Here is a 19933-nt window from a genome sequence, read left to right on the forward strand (position 1 = left end):
GAGATCGATTTTGCCAACCAAGCCAAGTTGTAACAAGAAGAAGAAGAAGAAGAAGAGAGGCATTCCCCCCAAAAAAAAATGGAAAGAAAGAAGAGAGGCAGGCAGGCCCCAGCCGCCCGGTTGGCCACTTCTGGCCCAGCAAACGTGCCGACGCCGAGCCCATAACGGCGCGCCCTGGTGGACGTGCGGTGCGGGAGGGCGCCACGCCGCCTCGCGGCTTCGCGCACGCCACCACACAAACCGCGCGCGTGGGCCCGTTGCGCGCACATACGCCGAGCGGCGCGCTGCCCACTCCGGATTAGCACACCTGCACACGCAGTGGCCGCAAGACCACGGGGGCGGGGGCGGGGGCGGGGGCGGGGGCTATATGAGAGTGAGAGATCAGCGGCCGTTCTCACTCCCACTCCCACTCCCACGCGCCCGATCAGGCGCACAGTGGGGCGCTTAGCGTCACCCTCCTCGTCACTTTCCAAATCTCCCCGACGCCCCCCCCCCCCCCCCCTCCCCCCCCTCCCCACCCCCATCTCCCCGCTCCCGGCAGCAAGGTACTCTCGCTCCCACTCCTCCGCTATTCCCTGGTGGATTGCTGTGCGCGCTGGGTCGATCGATCGCCCTCCCGTGTCCGATTGCGCGCGATTTGGTGGGATTGGTGCGGAATTGGGTTGAGGTCTTGAGGGTAGGCGGGTGGTTGGTCCGGTAGATCCGTGCCTTGCATGGCAGTTCCCGTCTCCTGTTAATTGTTTTCCTCGTGCTTCTGAAATTGGGGATGCCGCGACCGCGAGGATGTGTTCCCCGGCTAGGATTCGGCCTTTCCCCCTATTTTACTCTATGCGATTAGAGGAACACTGAACATTAGTATGAGCCGAAACTTTCTGCTGCTACAAAACCCCCTTTCCGCTTAGCAGCGAATAAGAATCAGTAGGTTCGCATTGGATCAGCAGTAGATTAACTGGCACATTGAACAACTGCTTTATAGGAGCCCCGTGATGGGCAGCAGAATGTTCTCCATCATGAGTTCGCTGGTCCGTGAGTCAAATTGCAAGTAATCACAAAAGTAGATTCCGTGAAAAGGCAGTATCAGTTGGAGCAACCTCATTGGTGGTTCTGTTCCTAACTGGTTACTGAAGGTAACTGCGGTTTAGGACTGACTGAAATTTTTTCGTGAAGGAGTTTCATTCATGTAGCCAATCTTTCAAAAATTAGATTCGGCATTTGATTGAAATTTGGCCACAAACTGAAACCGCTTTTGTTTGGCAGTTAACAAAGGCACTCTTTAGGTTAGGCCTCCTGAGTTTTTTAGTTTGCTCCTATTTATTGAGAGAATGCCATGCACTAATCTGTTAAGTGGCAACAATGGAAACTTTTGATCCACTGTGCATAGATGAACCATGATAAATCATAGATCCTAAAAGCAAATTATTTATTACTGAATCCTGGGGCCATTATCTGGAACTGGCCAGTTCCAGGTCCTAGCACTCATTCAATAGTAACGAGCATCTCTGAACCTCAACTGGGATAATATTTTTTCAGAAGTATGAGTTCTTCTTATCTTCCTCTTTATTTTTTTATCACTGAGGAAATGGACCTTGAAATGTTCACTTGCCCCTGTTAAAGGGTGCTATCTCAGACCGCAATAAAAAGTAGAGGCTTCAGCATTTGGGAAGTGTACACAGAATACAGTAGAAATTAACATTCCATTATAATTGGAGAGCTCCACTAAATCATAATGTACCATCTTGACCAAAGAATCTCATTCCTATCTGTGACAAGTTCAAAATATGAGATGGTTGCTTTAGCAGCAGCTGAAACTGTAGACCATATTCTCATGGTTCCTTTCTGGCATGTATTTGTACCAAGAATGTTGCATAGTATGTGTGCATGCTTCGCTAGAAAATGTAATGGTTTAGAAGTTGGTATAACATCTGCAGCAAATATACATGGCTTCACCTCATGAGATGCATAATCTGTATGAGCATTCTTACCATTCGATTGGTTACGACTTACGTTTCTTTATGTGGTAGTAGATTAGTTGCCAAGTATAGTTTGGTTATTTCTATCACTTCTTCAGCAGTACTTTGTTCTAATAATTATCGTCATTAGTGCTTCACTTGTGGAAATTTTCTACTATGCTGAGCGCTTAATTTGTCGCAGGAACAAGATGTCAAATAGGGCCACACATTGGTGCTATGCCTGTCGGAGACCAATTCGCCTCCGTGGACAGGATATTATATGCCCCAACTGCAATGATGGTTTTATCCAGGAAATCAGTGAGATGGGTGGCACGCTGAACACTTACGGACTAGTTGATCCGGACTTTGAAGAGCGCCGAGCTAGAAGATTTGGGATGATGGAGGCCATGTCTTCCCTTATGCGGCAACGAATGGCAGAAACGGACATAGATAGTTTGTTTGATATCCATGGTAGACAAGGGACCAGTACTGAACATGGAAGGCGTCCAACTTCTGTTCCTACACTGTTATTTGGTAGCAACCCTGCTCCTAGAGCCGACAGTGGCAATGTTAATGTTGTCTTCAGTGGAGGCCGCAGACTTGGCATTGACCGTCCAAATTTCAGTCGCTTCCTTGTCGGTCCCAGCCTTGAAGCTCTATTTGAACAGCTACTACTCCAGAGTAACCGTCAAGGCCCAGCTCCCGCCCCACAGTCAGCCATTGACTCCATGCCTGTGGTGAAGATAAACCGTAGGCATCTCAACGACGATCCACAGTGCCCAGTTTGCAAAGAAAAATTCGAGATTGGAGCAGAGGCGCGGGAGATGCCATGCAAGCACTTGTACCATACTGACTGCATCATCCCCTGGCTTGTTCAGCACAATTCTTGCCCTGTTTGCCGCCATCCGCTGCCATCACAACGATCAGGGAATGCCAATAGCGCCCGCGCACCTTCAGCCTACTCCAACGAGGCTGCTGTTCCTGGTGTCACTGAAGCAGATCCTGAACCTGTGCCAATAAACAATGGTGGTGCAAATCAGGAAACGCACAGCTCCTTCTCGTTTCTCTGGCCATTTGGTCCCTCAAGTTCCAATCCCACTTCTTACCAGTATGAAGAAACTGTTGATGAGCCTGCAGTATATGATCCAAACCAGATAGGATATTCTGAGTGGTACTATGACCACTGATTGAACCCCTGCTCCAAGTCCAAGCCATCAAAGCAAGTATTGCCTCGAACCTTCAGCTTTCGTGTGGCATTCCTCAGTTCCATGTGGATGTAGTGCCTGCAATGGTTGCTCTCCGGGTAAAAAAGGATGCCACTTGCCTGTAGTCTTGTCAGTGTATACCTTGTTTTTCATTTGCAGTGTGGACCTGTGTAAGTGTGTATAGAGAGAATAGAGACTTCTGGGCGCAATGAACGCTCCTGTAATGCCCGTATATTCCTGTTCGGTATATCAAAGGTTGCTTCTTGCCTGTCCAGTCTGAAGCTATGCATAAGATTCCTACGAGGGTAGCCGATGAGCATTCAGTTTGATACCTGTCTCTTTCGAGACGAACATAGCATCTTGAAATAACATTCAGTTTCCAAACTCTGCTTAAACTGAAGAAAATTCCAATATATTTAGTGTACAGCTTTTTGCTTACAAAACTCGCTGCTTGCGAGTTGATGCTTAATTGCTTATAAAACTTTGATACCTCAGCAGTTGATACCATGTCTGAGAGTCTGTTACATGCCAATTCCCTCACATGAAACACTGCCAATTTCCATGCTTTTTGTAGATAAAGGAAATATTTTCCGACCGCACACAGCCAGCCAATTTCCATGCTAGAAAACGAGAAGCATGTTCTTGAACCAGATTGGAGAATGGACGGTGATTTCCACGTCTTCCACGAGTCCTAACACGAGGGAGCAGGCACGACATCCTGGCGTCCATTTCGTCATCGGCAGACGGACAAAATCGCCTAAAACCCGCAGAAATTTCCAAATTTCCAAACACATGTCGATGACGAGGAGTACGACCGCTTGACCGGGGCATATCCGTCGTCATATCCAACTCCGAAAAACTTGCTTCGGATTATCCAGCTCCAAAGCAAGCGCAGGCAGCGCACTCACTACTCCGGGCAGGGGCAGCGGCCATGGCTTGCTCCGCGCACCTCCTGTCCCAGAGCCTCTACTCGTCCCACCGCGCCAGCCCGGCCGCGCCCAGGAACCTCCGCTCCCAGGCCCGGCCGCCGGCGCGGGCGTCTCCCGCGGCGAGCCCCGGCTCGAGCGCCGGGGGCTGCCGGGGTGCCAGCCTGAGGGTCGCCGCGTCGTTCGAGCAAGGGAGGAGGCAAGTGGAGGTACGCGCCTTGCTAAACCCACGATTATGCGCGGGGATTGGAAACATTGGTAAAGGTTGTTCTGATTGCGGGAGAACATGGTGGAGAACCGTAGGATTCGCGGCGCTGTTCGTCCGTTTCGGTTCGTGGGAATTTACGAAACGGGAAACGTGAGAAGGATTTCCGTTTCTGCGGTGATTCTATACATTCCCGCCGCTTCTCTAGGTCGCCGTTGACGACCCTGCCCTCGCGCGGCGATGCCACCGCCCACCGTTGCCTGTTGGCTGTTGCCGAGGCGAGCGTCTCCTCTCTTGCGTAGCGTCCCTTACATCACAGCAGAGTAGATGGTAACCACTAACCAGACCATGGAAAACGTCCTCTATAGTCAATTCTCTGCGGCTATGAAACTTGTTTATGCTTTGAGCTGTCCCGCAACGTGCTTCAAAGTTCCCTTTTTTAGGCTACCGTGTCCTGTGTGGCATCCAAACTTTTTCCTATTTTAGGCCCCATTTTTCAACTAACCTGAGATTATATGAATATACATCCATGAAAATTACTCCCTCCATACCAAATTATAAGTGGCTTTGACTTTTTTGGTACATCCACTTTGCTATGCATCTAGACATATTGTTATATCTATATACATAGCAAAGTGAATGTATCAAAAAAGTCAAAGCGACTTATAATTTGGGATGGAGGGAGTACATGATAGTGTATAACACAAACTTTTAAGGATAAGCCCCGCATTAATATGTTACTATACTCTGCCAGTGATTTCTAAAGGGCTTGATTCATTATTTAGTTATTTCCTCTCTTTTTTTTCTAGCTTTTACCAGCTTGGTTCCTGAATTCTGGCATCATTATTTTTCCTTGGAATTATGAAAAATCTTCTGTTTACTAGGGAAATCAAGAAAATCTGTTGCAGTTTTCTTATTATTGCGAGTTATGACGGTGTATGTTTTAGGTCTCTTATGACCCACAAGCAAAGTTTAACCAGATAGCGGACCAAATTGACAAGGATGCAGGGATGACACGTCTCAACCTATTCTCACCTTGCAAAGTATGCTACTATCTTGTTTCTGATTACTGATTAGTATTTGAGACATTTTTGCTTGCTTCTTTGTGCTTCAGATTAAGGCTCATGTGCATCTTTGCAATGCAGATTAATGTGTTCTTGAGGATAACGGGGAAGAGACCAGATGGGTTTCATGACCTGGCTTCTCTGTTTCATGTGAGCTTTTTTGTGCCTGATTTGCTTTTCCTGCATGTGTGTTATACAAACGGTGCTTTTGTAAACTTGTGTGTTGCCCAGCCTTATTCATAGAGTCCTACCAGTTTAAGAAAAAACATAAACATTCTAGGGCTTTGGGAAGAAAGAGTAGGTTTATTATGTTAAAAGCAGTAGAATAGATATGGTGTGAAGGAATTTTGTATCAGCATGTGACTTAATATCAAAAGGACAAAAGATAAAAATCACATAATACTATAGTCGACAGCAAAGTGAATACCATTGAAATAATGTACATGAATTGTTATTCAAAGGTTGTTGTTATGTTTGTGCATGTTGCAATCAACTCAACTTCCTTGAAGCTCTGATTCTTCTCTTTGCAAGACTGTCACTCAAGAGAATATGTTTTGATGTTGTAGCTTTACGTTAACTTGTGTATGTTTAGACATTCTAGTCTGAATGACAATTGCTGTGAAATATCATCTGTATGCGCTAGTTCTAATAATGAACTCTCAGGTCATAAGTTTGGGTGATACAATCAAATTCTCATTGTCACCAAGTAGGAGCAGAGATCGCCTGTCAACCAATGTCCCAGGTGTACCAGTTGATGAAAGCAATTTGGTATGATGGCCCTATATATTTTGACATATTACTAGTAGTATAATAGATGCACACTTGATATTTTCAGCTTCCCTGACTTTACTATGAACCTGCAGATCATCAAGGCGCTCAACCTTTACCGGCAGAAAACTGGGACTGATAACTTTTTTTGGGTACTGTTAATTATGCAAACCCTCTTGTCTTGAGAAATTGCTCATTCTTTTGCCATTAATGTACTTAAAATTTTATTGAAATTTAACTGTTAAGTTGGGTATTAAGTTTAATGTCATTTACATCTGAATGTAGATACATCTTGATAAGAAGGTCCCAACTGGTGCTGGTCTTGGTGGTGGAAGCAGTAATGCTGCAACTGCACTATGGGCTGCTAACCAGTTTGCTGGCTGCATAGCTTCAGAAAAGGATCTTCAAGAGTGGTCTGGTGAGATTGGATCAGATATCCCCTTTTTCTTTTCACGAGGAGCAGCATATTGTACCGGTAGAGGAGAGGTATGTTTCATGTGGCATCTAGTAAATTCCTAAAGATTTTCGTTCTAGGTAATAAGTATAAGCTCTTCCAAGTTTAGTCCCTCTGACCCTGCAGCAGAATCAGGGTTACAAGATGTTGGGGGGGGGGGGGGGTGCAAATAAGCTACAAACATTATGACAAGGGCCTAACATTATAACCTCTAACAAAATTCTCCACTGAAAGCCTTGTAATGCAAAAAATCATGGTGCACACACGAATTGAATGACCTTCCCAACCCTTTCTCTGGTTCCACTGATTGAGTGAGGCTCCTGTGATATTGACTTGCCTGCTCTGTATCATAAATCAGCAGTACAGTATGGATCTTCCAAAATTACTGTAGTTCTAGTGAATGTTAATAGTTTCTACAGTTTGCTCCGTGTTTCTATCTGTAAAACTCTATGTTACAGTGATAGCTGACCAGCTTATGCACAAGAAATGGTTGTCCACAAAATACTTACCAGTATGCATATACTTTAATTGTTCTTGTAGCAGGGATTATCCTTGCTGATGATTCTTTGAAGTTAGATACAAGTGCATCTGTAATTATATATCATACTTTACCACAGAGTGAAGTTGATTTAGCTGATCATGCATTCATGTTATTGCTGTTTAGCTTATCTTGTCTTACTAGTTTCTTTTTTATAAAAGTCACCTTCTTTAAACTATGATCATGTACTCTTCTAGAAAAATTGATTAGCTACCTGTTTTAGTAATAACTACACACTAGATGGTGACATCTACATCCACGCGTAATGTTTAGCTCCGTGCAGTGTCTGATCATAATATGTAGATTTCAACTTAAATGTAGATTGTCGAAGATATCCCAAATCCCTTGCTGGAGAATTTACCAATGGTTCTTATAAAGCCACCTGAAGCATGCTCAACTGCTGAAGTTTACAAGGTAATTAGTGAACACTTACTTTCTTACTTTGAAATTCATAGGTTTCGCTCATAAGCTTCTTGTTCTTCAGAGATTCAGGTTGGAACAAGCTAGCAAAGCTGATCCTTTGACCTTGCTCAAAGAAATAACTCAAAACGGGATATCACAAGATGTCTGTGTTAATGACCTAGGTATTTATATCTCGTAATAATATATTTAGTTTTAGCATCGTTTGTTTAATAACTTAAGTTTCATCAGTACCTGTGCTTCTGTTTCTTTTTTCCAGAGCCTCCAGCTTTTGAGGTGCTACCATCACTTAAGAGGTTGAAGAAACGAATTATTGCAGCTAGCAGGGATGATTACAATGCTGTTTTTATGTCAGGAAGGTAAGGAGAGCTATTTTGGTTAAGCTCTTTGAAGAATCTGTTTGTTAACAAGTACACATGTTCTCAAAGATGCATTGGTGGCAATTGCCATCATCATATCATTTTGCCTGGGATGTAGTTAGTACAAAGGGTGTGTCTGGAGAGCACCAGCTATGAATTTAACTGTAGGGGGGTTGGTGTAGGAACTGCCAGCCATTCTGTCTGTCAATTAGCATATGCCATATATGATTTGTGACACCGTGATGTGTATCTACCATAGCTTACCATGCATTGATCCATCTGCAGATTAATATCTGTGCGTTTCCAACTGTACATTATTGCCATTGTCTAAGCTGTGACACCAATACCTTTGATATCCCTTGCAGTGGAAGCACAATTGTTGGAATTGGTTCTCCAGATCCACCTGCGTTCGTATATGATGATGATGACTATAAGGATGTTTTCGTGTCAGGTATGCTGATCGTTCTACTCCACATCATTTTCATTTTCGTGCAGCCAAGAAGGATTCAGTCACTTCTGAGTTGTCAAACGAACAGGAGAAAGCTGTAGTGATGGAGTGTAGTTGTGTAAGTATTAACACATTGGAACCATCATTTTGAAAGGGTTGGTGTGTTTTTGTGCAGAGGCTTGCTTCCTCACTCGCGATGAGAACGAGTGGTACAGGGAACCCATCTCGTCCAAAGCCGCGTTCAGCAAAGACGACTTACCAGCCTCAGTTATTGATTGAATTGTGATAGACTCTGGTTCTGCATTTGATCTCAATTTTGTGGGCTGTACAGGTGAGCCGAAAATAAAACAGAGACAAAACAGATTGTTTACTGTGTGTTAGGAAAAAGAATTCACAAGATCACCTTGTTCATAAGACAATCTGATCCCATGAAATGGGTATCATTTTTTCAGTATAGTAACCACGAGTTCTGTCAACAGACAGTTACCAAATGGCTCCAGGTGAAGTTTCTTGGTTACATGTAGTAGCATGAGTATCCGACAGACAAAATGGATTGCATTCCTCAAACTTTTAACATCGTAAATACACGTGATAACAAAACAACAATAATCATGTATAGAAATCTCGAAGTGGTACAGGGAACCGATCTCGTCCAAGGACGTGTTTAGCAAAGAAGATTCGCCAGTACCGTTTACTGACTGACCATTGATCATCCAGGCTGCGATCAACATCTCGACATGTTAGAACTTAACAGTGTCGACTGTCGATGTCGGCATTTGTTCATAAGAAAATCTGATTCTGAAATGATCATTTTCAGTATAGCAATCATTGATTTGGCCAACAGGCATTTTAATGGATCCATGAGAAGTTTCTTCTGTAATTGTTGTAGGATGGACTAGAAGGTGGTGGTGTTCTTTTGGTAATTTCTTTTTAGTAAGTATGCGGTGCGAATCCGTGTAAAAATCTACCCTGCCGATCTCTCGGCTTGAAATTGGACCATGAAGTTCTCCTGCCTGTTTGAGGGAGAAAATTATTGTAGGATCAAACAAACATAGGAAAATGACATGCTTAACTTTTAACACTTTTAACGATAGCGCACGTGAATCGTGATCTCGAAACAACGGTGCGAATACTCCGTCGTGCGCAACACCATCGACGATTCGACCCGAAGGTAACCAAGTGTAATACTGTTACTTGTTACGAGCATTCAGACGAGGTAGTCGAAAACTAAGGGTGTGTTTGGTTGCATGCACCACATGATGCATGCATGGATGATCTTGGATGGGATGGTTCAACCAATTTACTTGTACCATATGCTTCACTCTAATTAGTAGAATAATATATTAAGTGGGATGGTCTCATCCTGGATGAGTTGGTCCAATTCACCTAACCAAACAAAAGGATCATTATTATTTTGAATCATTTCATACATAAATCAAATGATACAACTAACCAAACACACTCTAACTCTTGGTGGGATTATAGCATCGTGATTCAAAATATAATCCTGCAGGTATTGTTCATTTATACACACAGGTGTTTCCAGATAACAAATTTGTAAGCGCATGATGGGGCTTCTCGTGCTGAAGCTGTGAAGCATGCTTAACCCCTACAGGCTTCTCGTGCTGCAGAGATTGACAGGTCGATCTCTTGGCTCTGCTCAAAGTGACCAACAGTTTTAACATGAAGTTCTGAACTACGTACCTAGAGCACCGAGCAGACTTCTAGATGCTCGGTGATGAATGAGAGCTTTGCTCTCTGTGATGCTCTCAAGTAAAAAAAATTCTTGAACACAGTGAGATCTCCAACCAATAGCAACTGTAGGGTTTTTTTTGTAGGTTTGGAGCCATGAAGACATTGTAGGATGATAGCATAGCTGATTTTCATATAAGTTTGGATTTTGTCAGAAACACAAATATAAGCATGGATAGCATCTAAGATAAAATGTGGCAAGCATGCATCTCAAACTTCTTTTTTTTTCCAGCAGGTTACATTCTGCCAGCTTTTTTAGAAACTCCACCAGCTAAATGGCAAAAGTATCACATGCCACACGAGGATGGTCCTTAGTTGAAAATAAATAATTAGTTTGCCCACTCTTGTCAAAGACGAGATAATACGTGGACATGTATTAGAAAAAAAATACATATGGATCCTTAAGTGAAATGAAAGCACCAGTATCTTTACTCCCCTCAGAAACAAGAATTCCAATCTCGAGGTCGTCGTCTTCGCTCGTCAGGTCGTCTCCGATGCATATAGTAAATGAGACGATCACACCAAGTTGCTTCTACCTAACCAGTAAGAAGACAACATGTACAACCAATGAAGAAGTTCTGGAATAGTTCGGCATGGTTTGCATTCCCTACTCATATTGTATTGAGACATTTATTAAGATGGCAAAGTTAATACATAGTTGTTGGCGTAATGACGAGCCAACTGGAACTTGGAAGAGGTACGGCCCGCCATCTGCGTGCGCGGCTGACAGTAGTGCTTGCTGAGGGATGATGAGGACAAGTTGGTGGGTGGTGATAGTGATACGCGAAGCGGGATCGGGTTAGGTTACTGCGGGTGGTGGAATGGGCTGCGGCCTACGTCCTAAGTCATTCTATAGTTTTATACAAGGGCAGAGCTTCAGTGAGATCGATCAGCATGAACCATGATCCCATTAGTTTTTTTTTTCAAACTCCATTAGAGATCTGCATCATCAGCTAACTAAGCTTTGAGAATGATCAACCTTTTCCATTGTTATCTCCTTTCAGCCCCTACTGGATCTTGGAGCAAAGCTCCGCCACTGGCTTTATACTATTGATATTGGTGGGTAAATGTTTATTAGGAGAGTGAGGATTAGGAGAGGTTTTCGGCTCCAAGTGCCCATAGTACAAAACTGAGAGTTGCCAATGCAAGAGGAGCTCGCGGCTCTACTCAAGGGGCGAAAACACCACAAACGGCATACCACAAGATCTAGGTATGCCGTGTGGTGGCAGCAAAATTTATACTCTTATTATTTTCTTTCTGGATATTTTGTTTGGGTCCATTTTGCATCCGCTTCCGTTTTCAAAGTGGAAATAATGTCGCTGCCGCGCTGGTTTATATCTTTGAAGAAATTGTTCGCAAGCAGACGTGTTCCCAAACATAGAAAGGTGGTGCCTGGATAACACAGGCTATGAGTTTGAATTGTCGAGTCATCGATGTAGGAAGTAGGAACCGCCAAAACGCTGTTCATTAGCAATTCTGAGGAGTTCATTTCAAAAAGCAAGTCTGAGGTGTCGATCTCTTTTTTAGAGAGGCTTTGCTTCCTCACCTCAACTTGCGACGGGGAACCAAAGGTCACAGAGAAGGCAACCAATCTCATCCAAAGCCAAGTTCAGCAACGACGGCCTGCTATGGCCTCGGTTGCTGACTGACTGACCCAGGTTGCATTTGACCTCAATTTTGTGGGTTATACAGGTCTGTCAACTAAACAGTTATCGATTTCAGACAAAATGGATTGTCGACTGTTATAACAATTAATGTAAATCAACGTGATTACAGAAGGCAAAATAGGCAAGTTCGTCCTTTCATAGAAGAGGCAAAATAGGCAACAGCCAAGTGGCATTCCACGTCACCTGGGCGCGTGATCCACTATAACAAATGTCCTATATACTCTTGTTTCATTTGGCTTCGCCTCTCTCACTCCATCTGTTCTGAGGCAGCAAACCGAATGGGGTGGCCGATACGCTGCGGCCCGTCGGGGAGGGGTTCCTGCTGATAGAGGATCGCTAGCTGGAGCTGTCCCTCCAGATGGAAAAGGAACGGAGGGAGTCAGAGATGAAGCGCACCCTGCCGATGCTCGATGCGCAGCAGCTCTTCCTCGAGGCCTTCCTCGGCAAGCAGTTGCAGCAAAAAACAAAAAAAAAAACAAAAAAAAACAAAAAAAAAACAGGCTCTCCCCAGCTTACACACCTACGGAAGAGGATTGATCTATCCAGGGAGCAAAGCTGCTCCGTCAACAATGTGTTTACGCTTTACTTGCTCCGTGTTAATTGTTGTTCATGCTAGTAGTTATTGGTAGTCGTTGACTTGTGATACTAGTAGCAATTTACTCTTCTAGTGTAATGGAGAGCCGGTTGTGCGGGGAAAAAGAGAAGATAATGACGCTATTACAGGCGCTGTGGATGCAGAAAAAATTGAGGGTACTTTGGACTTTTGAACTGTGTAGCAAAACACTAAGACTTGGTTGGATGACGTGTCATGTCTACGTGGAGGTCCAGCTCGGATGGAGGATGAGATTGAACCGAAAAATAGAAGCTCGAGGACTAAATTGGTCCGTGGAAGGGTCGAGGGACAAAGTTGACCCTCGAACAAAAAGTTCGAGGAAGAATTTACCTATTTTTCCATTACAGAAATAGTGGTCATGCATAGAAATCATCTAGGAGCAACCAAGTAGGAACACACTGGCGAACAAAGCAATCTATGTTCGGCCGCCTACAGTGAAGCAACTTCTATGTCCAAAACCAAGCCACCGCTCGTCCGCTCATGTCTGGTTTTGGCCATCCACTTCGCCGCCGCCAACTACCTGAGCGCTGTCGTCGTTGCCCTCCGCCCCACGAGCCGACGCCGAGGGGGCTCCACCGTCAGCCTCCCGCGAACCCTCCCCGCCGGCGCCGCCCTCCGCAGGCTTCAGATCGAGGTTCGCCAGCTCGGCGTCTTCCCCCGGCGGGTTGAAGGAGCCGAACTTGGGCGTGGTCTCCAGCGCCACGAACCCGCCCCGGGCGTGCTGGAACGAGAAGGACGCGCCGCCGTCCGCGTCGCCGCCCGAGCCGGGCACGCCCGCTCCCTCCGCCTCCGCGGCCGCCGCCGTGGGAACGCTGTCGAGCGCGGCGACGCACGCGCGCCGCCGCTTCGGGTCCGGCAGCCGCCGCCGCTCTTCCTCCTCCTCCTCTCCGCCCCCGCCGATGTCGTCGGCCCCCGGGACAAGGAGCGCGCGCTTCTCGGGAGAAGCCGAGGAGCTCCCGCGCGCCGGGGGAGGAGGCGGCACCGGCCCGGGGCTCTCGGCCTGGGCCTCCGCCGCCATTCGGGCTAGAGCTAGAGTGGAGGGGGGCGGGGGGTCGAGGGGCGCGGGGCGCTGCGGCGCTGGGCAGGGGGGAGTCCGCGCGGGTGGGTGCGTGGGTGGGTGCCTGGTGCCCTGGTGGGCGTGGGATGGGGAGGCGATCCACCGCGCGCGTGCGCTGCTCGCCTTGGGCCATGGCTTCGCTTTGGCGATGAATTTTGGTGATGGAACCATGTGACTGACGCAGTGACGCCTGACGATGACGGGACGAGGACGCCACCGCCCGCGCGGCAACTTGCCGTCCCGTACCCAGGCCGTTCGGCCATCTGCTGGCTGCTGCCGCTTTTGCAGCGTTGCAGGTGCTGTCGGGCCCGTCGTGAAGGCGCGGTGCCACGGGGAGGGCCCAGGCATCGGACGCACCATGACCAGACCCCCTGGTGCACACGGCCCGTTCTGCACGCAGGTGACAAGTGGGCTTGCTGTCGGTCACGGCCCATCCTCAACCCTCTTCCAATTAATCGATTAACTGGATATGGATTTTTCACTTGTACATGGGACTTATTTTTCAATCAACGGTGAGATATATTAAAAGTAGGTGAGAAATGCCCGGAGTATGCAAGATTGGATGGAGATAAATCAACAATTGAGATAAACCATATGATACATATGTGATTTTGTATTTTTCGATTAACTTGCCACCGCCACCCACCTTCGGGTTGTACAGTGGCACTGGTATGACTCAGGGGGCGTTTGGTTCCTTTTACTTATTTTTAGCACGTGTCGCATCGAATGTTTAGATACTAATTAAAAGTATTAAATGTGAACTATCTACAAAACCCATTACATAAGTGGAGGCTAAACGGCGAGATGAATCTATTAACAAATGTTTACTGTAGCAACACATTGTCAAATCATGGACTAATTAGGCAATAGATTCGTCTCGCCGTTTAGCCTCCACTTATATGATGGATTTTATAAATAGTCTACGTTTAATATTCTTAATTAGTATCTAGACAAAAATAAGTAAGAGGAAGCAAACCAGCCCTCGTCCACCCGGGTACGTATGTTGTCATCTTGCAGGTCATGCTCGGGGGGCTTATACCTGTACTGCTCCTCGGCTCTGCCTAGGCTATCCAAACAAGCAGCATCGATCATTGTCTGCCATATATAAAGCGATTCCTTCACTCATTAAAGCCCGCTAGAGCTTCTAGGCCTCACCATGACGTTTCAGTAAAGTGAGAACTTTTCTCCTACTCAGGTGTAGTAGGAGAATAAAATTACAAATTACCATCACGCACGTTTCTCGCTCGCGCGATCGTCGCCTAACGTGTCCGTCCGCGAGCGTGAGCGACACACGCTAGATGTTTCCCACGTCACGCCCCGTGCCCTTTCAGTCGGGCATCTAGAACCATTCTCACGCACTCCGGGCACCCAGTTCGAGGCTCTGAGCACAAGAGGAAAGGAACGAAAAGCGCAGCACACGACGGCAAAATTCTCAGCTGAACCAACAAAAAGACGCCGTCGAGAGCCAAGCGTCTCCGGAGCGGGCGAGCCACGTACGTGTACGGCCGGGATGCCCGACCTCCTCCGGGTGCCGACACGTGTCCCCCAGCATGACATCACACCCGGCAAGATATTTTCGTGCCACGCGGGCATGGTTTCACGTGTCGCTCTCCGCGCCCAGCACCATCCGGCGCAGGCGCACAATAGAGAAGTGAAAATCGGGGTAGGAATGTAGGATAGGATAAAACCCGGCGGCACTGCGGAAGGTGCGGGCGCCGCGCCTGGACGCCCGCCACGCGTCCCTCGGCACGTGCCCCGCGGAGGTGGCCCGGGGCCGCTCCCCGGGATTCGGCGGGACACGTGTGCGCCCCCAACGGCCTGGTCTCCCGGCACGTGTCCCGCGGCGGCCACCCCATCGTTTTCCGTCTTCCCACTTGGAGCTCATCGAGGGCCGGACGGGCAGCCGGGCTCGGGCATGGCTCGATTCGGAAAGGTGGCTGGATTTAAGTAATCCTACGGATAGGAACCGCTGCTATAAACAATGCGGCCGTAGAGCCGTCGGGCGACATGGACGTCCTCAAAATAAGCCGGGGCGCGTATGGAAATGGCAATGGCGCGCCAGATCCTCTGTCAGGTAGCACTCGACAGTACTCGTCTTTGGTTGAGAGAGAGAGAGAGAGTTGAGTCAGCGAGAGGGAGAGTAGGTGATGACTGCGATATTTGGGTTGGTTGATCGAGGAGACCATTGACAGGATGGTTCTCGCGCTGATCGCACCGGCAATCCAGCTAAGCCCCGTAACTAATTATTGGCGCGCGACGCCGGAGTGGTCCACTTGCCAACCCGCCGCCGGCGCCACGCCACGCCCCCCCCCCCCCCCCCCCCCCCCCCCCCCCCGGTCGTGCCCTGCCCCGACACCCACGCCTTTCGGGGAGCACGAGAAGTGCCCGCCGCGGCTCGCGTCGAGCGCAGACGCAGCGCATATATCTCCTCCGCCCCCCTGGCACTGCCACCCCCTGCACGCGCTCCGCATCGCCTACGCTCTTCTGGCGCTCCCACGACCTTGGCTGACCGATCCCCCGAGCTCGTCCTGCCTGCAGCTGTGCCACAAAAAGCCCATAACTACGCGGGGTCGCTGAGCGATGAGCGAGGGCGCGCGGAACACGCGCCGGTTCTTCGGCGCGTCGAGCAGCGGCGCGGGCGAGAGCGGCACCGGCAGCGCGGGCTACCGGGACGGCGGCGGCGGCATTGTGGTGTCGCGGAGCAGCGACGTGAACACGGGGATCCAGGACGAGAACGTCCTGGCGCTGGTGTTCCGGTCCATCAACTTCGACCCCAAGGCGGTCTGCACCGTGGCCTGCGTCAGCCGGCGCCTGCGCGCCGTCGCGGAGCGCGTGCTGTGGCGGGAGCTCTGCATCTCCCGCGCCCCGCGGATGGTGGCCTCGCTGACAGGGGTCCCGGTGGGCGGCCCGCCGCCCCCCGGGCGCATTGTGGGCGGGTGGCCGGCGCTGGCGAAGCTGCTCCTCTTCTGCTGCGGCGCGGCGTCGGCGTCCGTCCCGGGCCACTCCACGGGGGTGTCCCGGTTCTCCAAGACCTCCGGGCGGAGCTTCCTGGCGCGGCGGTGCCGGGGCGACCTCCTCTACGTGTCGGACCCCTGCGAGCACGCCGCGCCGGGCGCGGACGACGACGTGGGCGCCTACCGCGGCGTGTTCCGCGGGTTCATGCGCTCCCGGACCCGGGCGTGCCTGGTGGGGCGCCAGGCCGCGCTGGAGGCGCGCGTGCGCTGCCCCTACTGCGGCGCGCGCGTCTGGAGCATGGTGGCGGCCGGGATGGTGCCGCGCATCGCGTGGCGGAGGCTCGGCGCCTACGAGGGCCGCCTCGAGTACTACGTCTGCGTCAGCGGGCACCTCCACGGCAACTGCTGGCTCGCGCGACTCACATCCAGCGACGGCGAGCACGGCGGCGGCGACTCGGAGGATGACGACGACGACGCGTCCACGGAAAGCGGCAGCGACGATGGCCGTGCCGCGTCGTAGCTCGCGACATTCCAGGTCCACTACCATGTGTTCGATGGATTGGTAGCAGAGAGGCGTAGCTGTCCTACGGTCCGAACTGTAGCACTGATGCTGTAGCGGAGATCGGTGTCGATCCCTGCCCTGTGCGTGCGTCATTGCGTTGGGGCCGTTGGGGTGGCCAGCAACAGCAGCACGCGTGGTCTCTGCTTCTGCTTTGACTGACTGGCCGGCGGCTGGATAAGCCACGATGTTTACTGTTCCGGCGAGCAGTGCGCGCGGCTGGATGGAGCCTTTTCGTGATGTGATCGGACACTCGTTTTCCGCCGTCACGGCTTTGTCGGTTGCCGGCCCTGTTGTACCCTGCTCCGTTTTCTCGCTTTCAAGCTGTCGCGTGTTGACTTGAAGAGGCGCTCGAGTCGAGTCTGCTGCTCCCTGGCCCCGGGTCCCGGGTGACAAGACAGCATCTGCCTCCCCCCTTCTTATCTTGCTTGCTTGCTTGGTTGGGAACTACAGCACGTACTTGGAAGAGTTAGGCACTCAGGCAGCCGCCGGCTCCCCTAGATTGCTTCACTAGAAGTCTAAAACTTGCCAGGACGTACATTTACTCCGAGAAAACTGCAGTAGTTACGTTTAGCATGTCAAATTGTTACCACAACGTAGCAAAATTTGAGTTACAATAAGCTCTGTTTATTATACAGACAAGTGTCAACTGCCGGCTAGTACTGTAGTGCATGAAGTGGCTGGTGATGTGTTTTAAGCAGTTATAACAAATGGGCCGGCTCAATCCACTTGTGTGGGCAATGAATATATACAGCCCATGTGTATTGGACCAGGACTGAGCCCATCGAATCATGTACCATTGCAATTTTCATTGCTAATGTTTTTTATTTCTATATATATCATTAAAAATAAGGTTTTCTACCCTTCGTGTTCCTACTGGAGCCAAAAAAAAAAAATAACGCAATAAGAGGAGCATGTTTAACATGGTATTGTGATATACCATCAAGTGCACCCAAAATATCAGGTTCGGCATTGTTTCTCAAAACATTCTCTTCAATAACTTGTAAAGACAACCAACATCAGCATACAATTTCTTACAACGGTATGTATAAATTCGTGTGTCTTTCACAAAAAGAATCTAAAATATATATAAAAACATATCTCATTTTTACTTGTTTCACCCAAGCTCAGATTTACCGAGGCGAATCCTATAAATCCCCATTGAGAAACTCCTTAGGTTACGAATCTATTTCAATTCACTCCAAGCCTTTTGTCACCACTTCCCCACTTAACTAGTTTTCTTCCCTTGCGGAGGCACAAACTTTCCCGACGCTCACCACATCACCACAACCTTGGGAGCTCACAGGCAACATCTAACCGTTTAGGAGGTCAAAACAGTGTTCAAGGGTTTGAGTGCTTTCTAATGCTCACAAATTGCTCCTCTCTACTAGACTACTAACCAACTCCCTAGATTTTTCTATGATCACGCAAACACACACAAAAGAGGTGTTGGGGAAAGCTATCTTGGCTTTTGCATAGCTTAGAACAAGAAGGAAGCACCATCAACCTCAGCAACAACAACTAGTAACAGGGAGGATGTGGACTATAAATATGCCACCCTCAAAAACAAAATAGTTAGCTGTTAGAGACATGTGGCATCAAACCGGAACCTCCGGATTTGTTTTGGACCAATATTCAAGTTATGTGATTGAAACCTACATTAAATGTCACAGGTCACTCCTTCATATGATTCAATAAAAACTTCATGCATTGGATTGCTTCACTCATTAAGACCTGATTTGATACACGACATGTACTTTTGATCAATTATGAGGAGTTAGCTTTCTCTGTCGCAGGCACTCGGCATGAGCTGGAGTCATGCCGAGTCTTATTATCGCAGTGTTAAATGGTTTTATTCCGAGCTTTGGCTTGGTTGCCACCTAGCTCTGACGTGGCAAAGCTCAGCGTTACATTGTGTCACGCCGAGCCGCATATCTCGGCGTTCACATCTGGCATGTCAAAAAAAAGATCTATTTTTAGAAATAGTTTCACTGATGATATAATTGTAAAGATTATTTTTCAAAATGGCCAAAATGGAAAAAAATACCATTTTTTTCAATGGGTGATTGTTGCATGGCCATCCAAGTGCGAGGATATTTTTTCACTCAGCTACCGGGGTTCACTACTGCTCACCTTGCACAATGTTAGCTCTCCCAATCTTTATAAATAAAAAAGTTCGTGTTTGGTTGTGCACATGAGGTCACTGCGGACGCAGTCAGTGCTGCCTGCGTCCGCACGTACGAGTAGCCAAGAACCGCCGCCGTTTATAGCGGCACCATCGTCTCCACAGCATGGTAGACGGCCAAGCCCGGGATCATGGTGACCCTAGTAGCTTGTAGCTAGCAAAAAAGAGGCCGCCCCAAACAGTTGGCGATTACAAATGATCGATCCGGTGATCCGGTGACTCTAGATCTTTGTGAACGACACGTTTAGTTTTATGCCCACTTGGATTTTCAATGTTTCCGATTTACGACAACCACCTGGATCATGGGCCATGGCGTTAGCATCCAGTTCACACTCGCGTTGCAGGTGAGCGGCCCAGATACAGACAACTGGGCCGGAACATGTGGTCATGAAAAGGAAGAGAAAGGAAAAGAAGGTAGCATCTCTCTTGCTCAATAAACACTTTCAATAATTAGTTTTGAGAATGAAAATGAAAAAAAGATGCTCCAACATTTTTGGCGTGCAACTGATGGGCTATTTAAAATTTGAGGACTCTTCATCGATCTAGGATGCGGCTGCAAGCTCCATCCTAGTTTGCCTTCTCTACTGCGGGAGGTGGAAAAGAACTGGGAAGAGGCAACAACGGTCGGCGACAACGAAACCACTAGGCGCTCCTACTGATGATTTTTGTGTGAATTTTCTTGTACTCATGTCTGTCCTGTCAGGGACTGGATGTAAAAGTACCGTGTCAATAAAATCCAACCCTTTTCTAAAAAAACATACAGTATAGATTCATCTGCACTGATAAACACATTCAATAGTTTTGGGAATG

The 19933-nt window shown here is 48.2% G+C and overlaps 4 protein-coding genes across 4 annotated transcripts; 3 read left to right on the plus strand and 1 right to left on the minus strand.

The window, feature by feature from the left end:
• The first annotated feature begins 483 nt into the window (after nt 1-483).
• LOC117856453 (probable E3 ubiquitin-protein ligase RHC1A) lies at nt 484-3428 on the plus strand. Its single transcript, XM_034738816.2, has 2 exons — nt 484-545; nt 2152-3428. The coding sequence occupies exon 2, from the start codon at nt 2159-2161 to the stop codon at nt 3134-3136; it is 978 nt and encodes a 325-aa protein (XP_034594707.1). The 5' UTR covers nt 484-545; nt 2152-2158; the 3' UTR covers nt 3137-3428.
• Nucleotides 3429-3975: 547 nt separating this feature from the next.
• On the plus strand, nt 3976-8827 carry LOC117856452 (4-diphosphocytidyl-2-C-methyl-D-erythritol kinase, chloroplastic). The gene is made up of 11 exons (XM_034738815.2): nt 3976-4289; nt 5233-5328; nt 5431-5499; nt 6013-6117; nt 6213-6269; nt 6403-6603; nt 7431-7523; nt 7594-7693; nt 7789-7888; nt 8254-8339; nt 8512-8827. Exons 1-11 carry the CDS (start codon nt 4086-4088, stop codon nt 8613-8615), a joined length of 1215 nt encoding a protein of 404 aa, XP_034594706.1. The 5' UTR covers nt 3976-4085; the 3' UTR covers nt 8616-8827.
• Nucleotides 8828-12662: 3835 nt separating this feature from the next.
• Nucleotides 12663-13660, minus strand: LOC117855746 (uncharacterized). The gene has a single exon (XM_034738122.2). It carries the CDS (start codon nt 13594-13596, stop codon nt 12847-12849), a length of 750 nt encoding a protein of 249 aa, XP_034594013.1. The 5' UTR covers nt 13597-13660; the 3' UTR covers nt 12663-12846.
• Nucleotides 13661-15767: 2107 nt separating this feature from the next.
• Nucleotides 15768-17282, plus strand: LOC117855553 (EID1-like F-box protein 3). Its single transcript, XM_034737936.2, has one exon. The coding sequence runs from the start codon at nt 16006-16008 to the stop codon at nt 16897-16899; it is 894 nt and encodes a 297-aa protein (XP_034593827.1). The 5' UTR covers nt 15768-16005; the 3' UTR covers nt 16900-17282.
• Nucleotides 17283-19933: the final 2651 nt, after the last annotated feature.

Source organism: Setaria viridis, chromosome 5, assembly GCF_005286985.2.
Source record: "Setaria viridis chromosome 5, Setaria_viridis_v4.0, whole genome shotgun sequence".
NCBI lineage: Eukaryota > Viridiplantae > Streptophyta > Magnoliopsida > Poales > Poaceae > Setaria > Setaria viridis.